This window comes from Buteo buteo, chromosome 7 (assembly GCF_964188355.1).
Source record: "Buteo buteo chromosome 7, bButBut1.hap1.1, whole genome shotgun sequence".
Lineage (NCBI taxonomy): Eukaryota > Metazoa > Chordata > Aves > Accipitriformes > Accipitridae > Buteo > Buteo buteo.
This window is the reverse complement of record NC_134177.1, coordinates 42,978,769-42,992,395: the sequence shown is the minus strand read 5'-3', so window position 1 is coordinate 42,992,395 and position 13,627 is coordinate 42,978,769. Positions and strand designations below refer to the sequence as shown.

Sequence of the window (13,627 nt, the reverse complement as noted above, 5' to 3'; positions counted from 1 at the left end):
CCATCCTTAGCAACTTTTTATGACTCCACAACACTCTTTATTCCAAAGTACTTCAGTGTAGCCTCCTGTGACAAAAAAATAACAGTCGACCCATTCTTAGATAGGTCACTCCATCCTTTGCTTCTCTATGGCAAATAGCATAATTTCTATACAGCTCAGAAAGCACTACCTTCCTAAAGACCACTCCCCACTGCCCCATGATCTTGCTCTCACTCTTATACCTTTAGACATAGTAATAAGAAAGTGTCAGGCAGAGAAAGTTGAGTAAAAATAGTTTCTTCAGAGGAAATTAATGATTAAAGTGCATGAAAATATTTAAAGCCACAGGCTGAACCACAGTCTTCGATGAAATGTACTTTAATACTGATAATGCCTTCAATTCTTCCAGCCGCTATAGGAAGAACTACTCCTTTGAAGATGGAAGCAAAGTCGTAATCCAGAAAACCTGCTAAAGATTTCTGGTTTGTCCCTCTAGAGGTATCATCTCAGTTGCTGACAGCTGGGGCTGTAACAGTGACTGCTCCTCTGAAACAGCTGATCTCAGTTGTTTCTGTGGCATCCGTTTCCATGATCTTGTCTCTATAGCAGGAGACATAAAAACAGCAGCCCTCTGTCAGCAGGAAGCTGACAAAGGGACCCAGTTTTTAGAAGAGTGCAGGTTTGGGGAAAACCCAACATACGCCAGACAGTATTTTAAGTGTTGCAACCTCCCCACTCCTAGAACACTGGCATCTAGGAAGAACCTACACTGGAAGAGCAGGGGGCCGTGTTTAAATCCAGTGGAGCTTCTGCCCAAGCTCTGCCAGGCTGAACAAAATATTTCTACAGAAAGTAACAGCTCTCCATTTTCCTCACAGAGTTGCTTCCCAGGTGTAACAAGGGAAGCAAACATAATTATCTTAGGCAGAATCTGACAAAGTTGCCATTGTCAATGCCCTGATTTGTGCTATAAAAGCCCCGTGATTTTAACAGTTGCAGTATGAGTGGGCCTAAATTTCACCTTTTCTAGAAAAAGTACCATGCGTTTGGGCTACTGAGTCAAAGGGAAGAACAGCCCTTGCTTTTCTCAGCAGCGTTTCCTGCCCATTTCTACCAGACATAAGTAGGAATGGCATCTCCTTCATTCTCATTATTTGTTCCCAAACTCTAACCAGGTCCATGTCTACTCTAATTCTTTATTTTCTCAGCTCACAAGTGATGCTGCTACTGTTGAGGTATGCTGTGTGGAAGCAATTTCATGAGCAAGCTGGCCTGCCTAAAATTTCTGTTATCAAAGACATAATAACATGCCAAGAGTAGCTGCTGAGCAGGAAGCTAAAAGGATATTGAAGACCTTCCTTCATTATTTAATTTACCTTCTGGATTTATTTCTGAATCACTGGTGTTTCCAGGGTCTTCCTTAAGAACTCCCACATCCTTTGCCCAATTTGTCCATTTAATTTCCTCTACTCTGGAGAGACAAAATGCAACAGACACTGATGTATGGAGCACAGCATTTCAGTCCAGATTTCACTGTCCCCACAGCATCCCAACCCAGCTCATCCTGCCAACACAATCCTAATGGTTTGGCTGTAGCAACAACACACTACAGAGCATTTTTTTTTGAGTGAAGATCTTCTGTAGTCTAAGCTCCACAAGGTAAATCTTCCCCTGCATATTGTGTGCTGGTCTATGTTGTTTGTTTTAAAATATTCCAGTTTCTCGCAGGGAACATACTTAATACAAAGGAGGCTCCTAGGTTGCACTTTCTATACATGCTCCGTAACACCCTGGAGTTAAGAAGTGCTGTCTGCAGTTCGGTTCACTGGGTGGAGAAAGGTTCACCTGCTCTACCAGCTCCTATATGCGAGGAAGAGTGCTGCCCCCTCGTGCTGCACTCAAGTTGCATGTTCCTGAGCAAAGGGGCCACCACCCTCCAGCCCTCCCACCACAGCCTGCTCTGGGCACAGCTATACTCGCAGCAGCAAAGAAAACATCATTGCAGGCACCCTGCCACCATAACCACTTGCACAGATTTGGGTTAAACAGGACACTTTTTAGTGACAGCATGTCTTGGTGACAATGCTGGCGGCTCAACTAGCTCTCAAACTTCCAGCACTGCAATGACCAACCAACTTGCAAGTACCCAGGAATGTATGGTTGAGTCACTCTGTTGCATCAGTGCTGATATTCCCTGTGGCGGTTCAGGGTTACCAGCTTACAAATCATGGGAACCCATTACTAGGTTGGCATATAAGGGGTAATGGTACATCTGTCTTACCTGAAACACCACCTCTCATCTTTCTTATTGAGGCCCACTGACATGAAGCAGCCAGATCTCCTCTTCCCACCTTGGCGCCACAGCCAGGCCTTCTCTATTTCTAGAATAGCAATAGCCCTCTGAAAGAAGAAGTCTATGTCAGAGAGCAAACAGGGCATACAGAGCCCAGAACCTTCTTTACAATTGAATCTTCCCCAATCAGCAACTACTTTGACTTAGAAAATCACTCTGGAACCCAATCCCAAAGTGCTCCTTAGTTTAATACTACCAGTCAGTTACTTAATTTCTCAAGTTACTTATGCATGTGGATCTGGACTGGCTGGTAGCCATGCAAACAGCATGAGTTTTAAATATATCTAAAAATGATGTTAGGATTTACCCCCCAGAGTGGCAAGTTTATGTACAAGAGAAGTTTATAGCTCAGGGTTAGGACAAAGACAGGCACTGTCATCTCTGATGTTATGAGACTCAGGTAGGAGTTTTGGGCCATGACATAACTGCCGAGCAGCACCGTGCCTCACCTGCAGCTTCCAGATGCTTTTGCTGTAACCAGAAATATCTGTGACAGTCTCGCTCATGAGCGCAATCAGCATGTTGAGCAAAAGAATGTAAGTGAGGATCACAAAGAGAAGCAGCAGGAACATGACGAAGTATCTGAATCTGGCATGTTCCTGGAAATCCAGGTCGCCCATCCCAATGGTGATCTTGAAGAGCTCCAGGGAGACACTAAGCAGCCCACCGTACATAGCATGGCTCCCAGCACTCTCCAACTGAGCAAGAGACTTGTTCTGAGAGACCGAAGGAGCATCCCCCATCAGCGTAACCAAAGCTATGAGAAAAACAGAATTTGAATCTTCTTCAGAAAAATTTACTTCTTGCAGCCCAGCCTACAACCTAATGCTGAGTAAGGCCTTACCTGCAGCAAAGCCAAAGAGGAAGATGATATAAACCAAGAGGAAACGCAGTAGATCTCTCAGGATAGTCTAAAACACAAATCAGGAGGAAGTGCCATCCTTTATCTCACATGAAATCACGAGGATGATCTCCTGTTCTCACACATCATAAACCAACCCCCAGTAACAATACTGAAAGCAAGTTGGAAAATGCTTTTATCCAGTTTAAGCAACTACTAATACATGTTAAATTACTTCCTCAGGTAAGTAACATCATTGGTAGCTTAATCTGAGAGTACTACATGAACTTATTTGTTGTTATGTTTGTATGAATAGGTTCTTTGAAACAAATAAATATCATCTCAGTTCCCCAGTATGGCTGTTTCCAAATTGTTTCAACACACACATCTCTTTCTTTTCCATCTCCATTGGGTTTCAGACAAGTGGTGATCAGAATTCTTCCCTGGCAACTCATTTTACCTCTGCTTTGTCTTGTCTTTCTAGTCCTAGACTCCTCTATAGACCTGGAAACACTTCTCAGCCCAAGCATAACAGTTCCAGGGAACTCACACTGGTTTTGACTGCTAGTTTTGAGTTGTTTTATGACAAACTGGTGTCAGCTGCTGTGACTTCCTATATTAAAAGATAGCAAACTAGTGGTTTGCTGCAATTGTACTTCCTTGAAGACACTGATCTAAACTCCTTCTGCAATATCGTTACTTCCATAGTCAGTACCTCAATTCCATTTATGGTTTTCATGGTCCTGAGAGAAGAAAAATAATTGCAGGACTTCTATTAGATCCTCACACCCAAACACTTTTCTTACAAGGTTTTTTCCAAGTACTGACCTTCTGTATCATGACACTGTAGATCCCAGTGCGTTGAAAGCCCCGAGTGTAATACAGCGTGTTCACCCATCCCAAAAGCAGGGAGAACACCATCACTGCCACATAGTTTTCTGAACTTGCACCATACAGGACGGCTGACAGCAGCAATGAGAAAGCCTGGATGAAGCTGGAGAGAAATAGAATGAGCGGCACAGTGACTTACCTCCACAAAGAGGCCCATTTGCAGATCTGTTCTGTTTTGCAAGTAAAAGCAAACACATTTGACAAGGCTACATGGAGCATATAAAGTAGCAGTTAATCAGACACATAGTTTATATAAGCAAATCCTGTTATAACCAGACCCACAAATTGTTGCAGTTTTGTTATGAACTGGTTACTCTCACAGTATGGAAACTCTGAACTGCTTGATGTAACTCACATAACTCATATTAAATGGAAAAAAATTTTAACACTTATGAACACATGCACACATACATGCACACACATGCATCTATACACATTTCTCCTCAGAAAACATAACTTATTTTCCTTTCAACCAATTCTGAGCCGCAGTGACAGTATGATTGAGAACTTGAGCTCTTTTTCTAACAAGTATATGTTCTTATCTGTGTAACAATTGAGGGTCTGACCTTCACTGTGTTCCGCTACAAATCCAAGGACAGAACCTACCCAGCGAAGTCCATTACAACAAAGAGTTATGACAAGATGCAGCAGGTAGGAGAAGCAAGCGGGGAAGGGATGGAAAGAGGAGACAGTGGCAGAGAATCAGTCTTTCCTGCTCACCATCTCTCTAGTAATGTTAGGGCAACTTAGCTGCACACAGCAGAGAACCAGTTTCACCCATGCTTTCATTGTGCAAAAACCTCAAGAGACATACATCAAGATCTCAATGCAGCTGTCAGAACACATAGTCTTCAGGGACTGGCGTCTCCTCCGCAAGTACAGACTCTGATAGAGAAAAATCAATGGTATCCATTCATCAGAAAAACAGGGCATGCTAGAGAGCGATTCCTGCACAGCATAGCCTATTGCTCAGGGGAAAGGTTTGCTCCATAAGCTGCTCTTCATGCTTTCATTTTCAAGATCACAAATCTCAGCTAGTAATACTTCCAAGATGAAAAAAAGGCCTTATTTATAAAGGGCAAGGATAAACAAGGGCTGAATCATGGCTCAGCCCAATGTCTTTATTAATAGACTGTATTAAATGCCAAGGATGCATTTTGGTACCATAAATCACAGAGGTCTCTCATAATTATTTGCTGCTGTGAACCTATTCTTCCTCTTGCCCAGCAACCTGGCTTGTGCCACCCCTGTCACTGCTAGATCGTGCTGACACTGTAAGTGTCTCAGAGCAGGATTCCCTCCTGCCATCCACTCATGCACACCCTCATATCAGGAGAATTGAATCTGTTGCCTCCATGTCAGTGATTGTTTCCTTTTTTTCTTTCTTAAAATGAAACCAGACGAGATCCCCATACCTGAGCAAAGATTAGATAAATGCCTCCTAGCAAGATAATGATCAGTCCAGAGACCCACAGGAAGCCTCCAGCTGTGAACTCCACTGGAAATGAAGGCTGCAAGATAAAAACAAAAACCACTGAAGACAGGCAGAGGTAGTGATGACAACCACCCCACACTTTTTAAACTCAGCTCCATTCATTCAAGCCTTTCTAGATAAAAGAATACTGGACCTACCTTTACCCGTAAGGGTTGATAGTATGCAATGGCTGTAAAGATGATCATGAATGACAAGTATGAGACAAAACTGAAGTAGAATCTCTTGGAAGCAAATGTTTCCCACTTTTGCTGAAGCAGTTTGTTCAGTGGCTCCAAAACCACCATCTTGTACCGATTCTATGGAAAAACAAACAACAAAAAAGGTACCCATGTGTCAACAGGAATGCAAATTCACCACAGCATTGTCTTTTTCAGGGTTGGAGTTCAGTGGCTCCAAGTAGGGTATTGCTAAGGGTTTATTCAGTCAGGCCTTTCAGTATGAAAGAAATCAACCATCCCATAAGAAGTTAATTGTCCTTGGCTTCATCAAGGTATTTGGACACATCCAGGCTTAGGACAACCAAAGGATCAAAAATTTCTCTCATATTATAGATTATCAGAGGCATACCAAGCAGAATATAAATAATAAAATACGCAAATACTTCCATCATGCCTTTCTTTTCCACAAAAATGATGATGTGAAACACCACATTAACTTGAAATGATTTGCATAATTATACAGCAACACTATAGAAAGGCAGAAAAAATGTTGCTGACTTTGACTTTTAGTAAAAGCACTCACGGGTGTGTCGCTGCTGTATGCCAGGATCTCCAGCACAGAGTTTTCCTCAAAGCTGTCTATAGAGGACAAGTCATAGAGAGACACATGGATAGGTCCATACGTCCATTCAGTGAACTTGCGTGACAGGTGCCTGTACACTGGGTCTTTGATCTCTCTTTGGATAATGTGCTTGAAGATCTGAAGAGAAACCGGATGCATACCAGAAAAATTTGTATCTAATGAAGGTGTAGAATGACACAAGCATACCCAAATAACCTTCAAATACGGAACACCTGGCTTTCTGCATTGTACACCTTGATATATCCAAACACCAGCCTAGTTGGCTAAAAGCAGGCAATCTAACTACACCTTGTATCAGCTCTTCCAGGAGTAGAACCAATTTCAGTCCAGACCAGCTGGTTTGGCTGGGACAGAGAGCAGCAGCAGCCAGCTGAAGCTCTGTAGGACACTAACTGGAGTGGCCTGGAAGAGGCCGCCTTTATTGTCTCCTGTGGCACTGCCACTGTCAGCAGCATTACTACAGGTTGGGTGTAAGATGTTCCTACATCAAACCCCGCTGCTATGCTGAGGATGTATGCCACAGTCTTCCTTGTTTCTCAGCAACCCCAGGGGTTTCCTCTAGTTGTCTTTACCTCCACTTTGCCTGTCTTGGCAGCAAGCTGCAGAGGATTTAGTCCGTCATAGTTCACTATCTCCTCCAGTTTCCACGTTGGGTCAACCTTCACACCTGCCTTTAAGATCTCAACGTATGTTGTGCTCACAAACTTGGTGTTCTCCTCAGTGTCATCTGCAATCATCACCAGGGCATGGAGGACTGTGTTGCCCTGTGTATCTTGCTCCTGGAGGCTGGCCTTCTGGTGGGGATTGTTTAGAAGATATTCCACCACCTCAAGCTGGTTGGTACAAGCAGCCAAGGACAGGGGAAGCTCACCTGAAGAGATTAGGGCAGTATTTGGAGGGGAAGCAGAAAGGGGTGAAAAAGAATTAAAGAAAAAAAAAAAGCAATTATAAGAAAATACATTTAGCCTATAGTTTTACCACTAGAACACAGAACAAGTTCTTTCTCAGTGTCTCAAGACTCAGAAAGGGTTTTGCAGTAAACAATTACTCCTTATTTCTGGGGGCAGCTGAAACACTTTCCCAGACCCCTAATTTGGCTAAACTAACCAAGTATTTGTCTCTGTCTGAAGCCCCTCAGACAGGATTAAATACGTAAAACCAAAGATGCTGGCAAATGCCCATTGGACACCCCAGTCTGTGAAAGGATCCTGCCATTCAAATAAGTCAAGAGCTTGATTACAGGACAGTGGAGATGGCAACCCACACACAGAGGGGCAAAACCAACTGAGATTTAGTGGCACCACAGACCGTAAGGCAATAAAAAAAACAAAGGAGCATGTTCCACACTGACTCACCAAAATAAAAGCAAACTCCTTCTTTCTTCTTCTTGAAGAATTCACCATGGGCTCTGGCATGGACGTCAGCTCCATTCTCTACTAGAAGTTTCACTAAATCTAGGCTCCTTTTCTCTATGGCAATATGGAGTGCTGTCTGGCCTAAGGAAACAGGCAAAACCTGTCATTCAGTGCCACTATCAGAGGGAACAGGCAAAGGACTCTTCAGGAAAGCACTGTTTCAACAATCAACGGATGTTCTGCATAGCAATCCTGCAGTCTCAGTGCTGGGCAGGGTGTGGGTGGCAACTGATGACTTTCAACAACGTTCATTGGAAAAGCGCGTTGCAAACACTGAGTCAGAATACAAGCCTCAAGACTATCAGAAATTCAGCACAAGACCAGGCAATTACCCCTACCTGGCACTAAGATCCCAAGCAGCTATGAGAGGATAAAGACAACCATACACGTACATGACTATGCTGCATGTCTGCTATTAAAAGAATAACCCAAACAGCAGAACTCATTCTTTAATAGTGATATACTATTTCTTTTTCACTTCTGGACATGCTTTTTAAGCTTTCCCAAGCAAATCCTCTCATATTATTGGGTTATTAAACATGTATCACTTCTGCTTTATAGACCAAGAACAAAGTTGCAGAACTGTATAATTCAAGGCTGAAGATGATGCAGTACCAGAATCAGAAATAAAAGATGAGTAGGCTGTTACTGTAACTGCACCAGAACTCTGGAACTGCAGTGCTGCATAAGCTCTGGTTCCCCTCTTTTTCCTTGCATCTGCACATCTCACTTGTCTAATGGGGAAGCTGCTCTGACACAGCATCAGAACTGAAATCTTACCTCTGTAGTAACAGTCAGAGCATGCCACATTAACAAGCGGCCTGGGATTCTGTGTCTTTTGGTCTATTTCCAGCAAAAGTGGGATTGTGTCATTCTTTCCATTTTTTAAGTTCAACAGGGCTTTCATTAAGCAGGTCTTCCCAGTCTTTGCATCTAGTAGAAAAAGAGTATTGAATGGGTTGTGCATGTACTTTGCACACAGCTGTACTACTCAATTCAGAACTTAACTGTCACTGTAGGACCAAATACAATAATTATTTTAAAGGCGTTTCTCAGTACTCTTAGTCTGCAGTAGAGGCAAAAGCCTTAGGATATATATAATTAATGGCATTCTCCATCCTCAGGTGGACATTAGGAAAATGAAAGAATGGACAGAGGGCTGGAGAAAGCAAAGAAGATTCCTCTGCTTTCCTCTTACGTTAACAAGCGCTGCCTCTGCTAACCCTGTTTACAGTGTACTGAGCAGAAATCTACCTGTGTATTCAGAATTGGTGAGAAATTTGGAGGTCCTCCGTAAGTACTCAAGTAAACCATCCAGTGCCTCAGGGCTGCCTCTTGAGACTGCGCTGAAGAGCCTGTCTCTGTCAAAGCGATTGGGGTCCTTTTGGCTACGGAAGAAATGCAAAATGTTAAAAGTTCTGGAGAGCAGAAGACAAGAGTGTGCAATAAATTCTAGTGGGACAGTGTAAGAAAGGAGGGAGGAGAAAAGTTTGTCAGAAAAAACAAGTATTTTATTTTTGAGTCAAGGGAAAAATAGAGACAGTTATTTCCCAGAATTCTCTTCAGTGGCTGCTCTTTCCATCAGCTGGAGCTCTTCCCAGATCCAGTCTAATCTGCAACCCTGGAATGCATCCAGAGCACAAAGACAGAGAAGCCCAAGATAGCTGCAGGACCAAAGTCAGCCCCATCACATGGTGTGAAGCACTCTGTGAGTTGGTTTACACCCCTCCCTGGCAAGACCAGTTCAGTTGTATAGGGCTCCATGGTGGGCTGCTCTTACACCCAACTTGGCTTATTTAGCGTTAGTTCAGATACACCCCAAATACACCACAACACACACCATACACATACCTTCCAAGTGCAGAGGGAAAGGGCTAATGCATCCCCTTTCTGCTTTTATCACCTCCCACCAGATAACTGTGATATTCCTACATTGCCACTTTTAGTTTAGATTTGGTAAAGTCTATAGACCCCTACCAGCAGGGATCAGTACAGATCAACAGGGATCGCACCCTTGTCAAACACCCAACAGTTACTCACTTGCTGACGAGTCCTGGCCGATAGTTCAGATTTATCTTGACTTTAGGAGGAAAGTCACTGCTCTCCTTCTGATAAGGTGTCTCCAAGGGTCGTGGGTCTCCTTTCTTTCCATGTCCTGATCTGTCTTCCTTTCTACTAGATGCAGGTTTATCTTCCTGGATACTGTCATCTGTTTCTAGCAATCCCATCAACCTGTTCCTCTGACCTGGGCCCGGCTGCCCATTTGTGAAGTTATCCATTTCTAGTACAGATAATCTTGCAGATCACCAAAGACGTCCCCCGCTGGGAGGCTAAACCTGCAAGGAGGGAGAATTAAACACAATTTGTTCACAAACCTAGAGTGTGCTTGGTGTGGCGCAAAGAGGAAAGCATGTTTCCAGGCCCAGCATTCCTACAGTTGACTATGGGTCCTTTGAGAGAGAGATTCAGCAAAACTCTGCACAGTAGGAGTATTTGAATAAAGGATCAAGGCCTTAAATAAGGTACCACTGGAGAAGAAGTTCAAAAGCAGTTCATGAAATACAGGCAACTTGTCTGCAGAACATCTGAACCCCCTTTGTGAGATGACCTCACCTGTTGGCAGCAGCACAGGTTCCTTACATAAAAGGCAAAGAAAGTGGATCTTTAGTAGACTACGATCATTGTTCTTGTCTCAGTGCAGCCAACACAGGCTACTCACCAAGTGGCAAAAGAGATAAGATTAACTGTAGGCCTTCTTTGGAACAGAGTGATAAGTTTGCTTATGTTCTCTGTTGGTAAGCATTATGCCATTTCTACAGGGAAAACTTATGTGCAAATTCCGTTCCCCTCATGCATTCTCATATTTCATCCTGGGGCAAAATGAGTGGGATCTCCCCAGTGTTTGGAGCTGTTGGCTATCCACACAAGTACAGGCTTTGAATTTCCAGCTCCACAGCCCAGGCAAACACACACCCCAGCTGCCATGCGGACACTTACAGCCCTCAGAGCCTGAACAGAGCACAGCTCTCCCAAGAGCAAAGCTGGATGCAGATCTGCTGTACAGAGAGCATTCGTATTCACCAGAGCACCCAGCCAGCCCACTTCTCTCATCTAATATGTACTGTACTCCTTTTTTACTCTTTTGAAACATCTCTTCATATATATCTGGTTACATCTCAGATCCACACGTAACGCAAGCTATCTCTAGTCAGCATACGACTGCAGATTCACACACAGTTTGTGAGGCAGCAAGGAAACATCCATGATTACCAACCTGAAGCAGGGGTTTTTTTAATAACTCCGTCTTATTCACATGTACTCCCTCCAAATGGTTAACAGGTTTTCTCTGAAGAGAAATCTCCCTTGCTGGGACTACAGCCAGACTCCATAGCCTGTACCAGCAAAGAGGTAAATTGACACAGCATAAGCATTCTGGCTTAGATTAGGATGTGGAGAAACACAGTTCTAGGCAGAAAACAGCCACAAAACATCTTTATGCAGCTCACAGCAAGAAATCCAAGGGCTGATTTCAAGACAAACCATTATGATAATTCAGCCATTCAGTTTAGTCTGCACTCTAATGACAAACATTCCTCTGCACACACAAGCATACACCCTATAATCCCATTTCAGATTTATTTCCTCCCCCATAACACTTACTGGTACATTTGCCGATCCTTTAGAGGGCTATTGGTACTTCCATAATAGTTTGCTTGTGCTTTTCTGTCTTCCTTTCCCCAAAATCATTTCTCAGCTGCAGTTTCCATCTCTCCACAGCGCTCGAGAGAGTTATTTATTGTCAGTCTTGTACAGACAGACCGTCTGGTTTAAAAGCAAGAGCAGAATGGTCCTATAAAAAAGGACCCTATAATGTATACATCCACTTTGTGTGTCCCTAGGAAACACAGACAGCCCTCTCTGCTAGCTCAACTTTCACTTCTCTACTCAAGAACCAAGTTGTTTCTTTCTGCAACTTTACCAAGCCATTTTGAGCAGCGCAGCACCAAAAAGCCCTGCTGTCAAAAGAGGAAGAGCACAGCACTTACCCCAAGTTGCTGCAAGCTCCACCCAAGAACTGATCTGACGAGGAGTCCCAACGGATCCTTCACAGGGTAAATAATCTCTCAGTAGAAACCAAGTCAAATACCAACAAGTGTTAATAAACATGAAAGCAGACCCCAAATTATTTACATCCATGGGTAAGACTCCTCCTTTTCTGCAGAGATAACCACGCTCATATTAGCAGTCTATTAATGGCACAATGTTGAACTCCTAGTTAGTGGCGGTCCATGAGAGAATCCAAGTTGCCCGTGAGAAGGAATAATCACGGATCATTGTTATTTACTCAACTGTATAGCAGTTTGCAAAGTGAAGAAGGGCTTGCACAGGAAATGACTAGCTAGATTTCTCAGTAAAAGAGAGAGCCAATGAATGCAGTGCTTTTATATGGGAAAGCTGGCTGGCTATTGCAAATTCATAATACTTAACCCCTGCCTGCACATATAGAGGCAACGTCTCGTGGCTTTCAACAACAGCCCACTCAGACCTCAAGGGAGGTGGCTGATTTGACCCTGACAGTGCTAGAGCCTGTGGTTTAGTTGTGAGGTTTGTCACAAGGCTCCCTCAGTTAGCCCCAGGACAAGCAAGCATGCCTTGAACCATCTGAGGACAACTGTTTCTGTGGGAAAACCATTCTCCTCACACAAGTTCACACACCCCAGTTACAAGGCAGTGCAAACTGTATGAGATAATAAACTAGCCAGAATGTTACCCTACAAAGTACAGTGTCAGCTGCTCATTGCAAGCACAGGAGACTGCACAAAGCAGCCCCAGTTCCAAAACACTTAGGCCACTGGTTACTTAATTTGCCACTAGTGTCCACTTCTTAATGGGTTGGTTCTCCAAAGAAGCGCAAGTCTTGGACAGGCTACTTCTGGGAGCACAGACTGGCCATCCCTACAACTGACTGTCACTGAGACCATGCACGCACACTAATACTGCTTCACTTACCACTCACAAAACAGGACCCCTGGGAAACAGAGGACATCAGCCCACACCAAGTGTCTTAGTTTTTTCTCTCCCACTCCTAACAGAACTGAGGCTGAGGAGGCAGCGTGATCATTATTTCCCGCAGCATCGTGCAGGATGACATTCAGCACCCACAGTCTGAGCAGCCTTCCCCCAGCACAATGTTGCTGTAGAGTGATTCTCATCTGTACTCCGTAGAGGACTGATGGTTTACAAAGCCATTTATGTGATCTAGAGCTCATCTAGAGAATCTTATTAACTAACAAAATGGTAAAGAGCTCTTCTAATCAACAGCTTGATAGCAGGGGCACATTCCACAAGAAATCTCAGAAGTGCAAACTAAAGTTAATCATTGGTCCAAAAACATTGAGAAGGGGTGTCACATCATGACACACTGAACTCTGGCTGTGGCTTTCCTTCTTCCAAACCTACTACAAGCCAAAAGACAGCCTAAAGCAATCCTCATCCAATAGGACTGCAGGATGATGTGAGGCTTCTTGGAACATGGTTGTCACCCACAGAAACATTCCCAGATGGCTTCTGCTTTGAGTCAGATGCAGGGTGTGAGATGACCTTCCTATGAATACACCCATTAAATGGCAGGGTGCCTTTTCCTCTTTCATGGTTTTGCATGAGATCACAAGCTTGTTTCTCAGATTCCTGTGTTTCAAAATTAAGCTGGTCCATGAACAACGCAAAGCTAGTTATTCTTTCCAGGCTTAATGATTTATTAGGATCCACAGAATAGCCTATAAAGAACAAACATATGCAGATAAATGAAAGACCAAATCTCCTCTCTCTTATCCCTCACTCCAGCCTTGCAC

The 13,627-nt window shown here is 43.6% G+C and overlaps 2 protein-coding genes across 5 annotated transcripts in view; both read right to left on the bottom strand.

Moving 5' to 3' along the window:
* Window positions 1-260: 260 nt before the first annotated feature.
* On the bottom strand, window positions 261-12,702 carry LOC142033131 (transient receptor potential cation channel subfamily V member 2-like). Of its 4 annotated transcripts, none has more exons than XM_075032830.1 (17): window positions 11,822-12,702; window positions 11,050-11,167; window positions 9,816-10,111; window positions 9,030-9,163; window positions 8,556-8,708; window positions 7,716-7,856; window positions 6,933-7,231; window positions 6,301-6,477; window positions 5,697-5,855; window positions 5,480-5,575; window positions 4,879-4,949; window positions 4,002-4,167; window positions 3,177-3,243; window positions 2,782-3,089; window positions 2,261-2,379; window positions 1,356-1,450; window positions 261-579 (listed from the first exon to the last, which is right to left on the bottom strand). In XM_075032830.1, exons 3-17 carry the CDS (start codon window positions 10,052-10,054, stop codon window positions 449-451), a joined length of 2,355 nt encoding a protein of 784 aa, XP_074888931.1. In that variant the 5' UTR covers window positions 10,055-10,111; window positions 11,050-11,167; window positions 11,822-12,702; the 3' UTR covers window positions 261-448. The 4 variants fall into 4 exon arrangements, with proteins under 4 accessions (XP_074888931.1, XP_074888932.1, XP_074888927.1 ...); XM_075032831.1 differs by lacking the exon at window positions 11,822-12,702 and adding an exon at window positions 11,436-11,814 and having other exon boundaries at window positions 261-624; XM_075032826.1 differs by lacking the exon at window positions 11,822-12,702 and adding an exon at window positions 11,436-11,814.
* The window catches only part of PIGL (phosphatidylinositol glycan anchor biosynthesis class L), an 84,292-nt gene continuing 82,171 nt past the window's right edge, over window positions 11,507-13,627 (bottom strand). Inside the window, exons 12-13 of the mRNA XM_075032833.1 lie at window positions 12,786-13,552; window positions 11,507-11,625 (exon numbers count right to left, since the gene is read on the bottom strand). The gene's annotated coding sequence lies outside the window, so the exon portion shown is untranslated. The remainder of the gene's footprint in view (window positions 11,626-12,785; window positions 13,553-13,627) is intronic.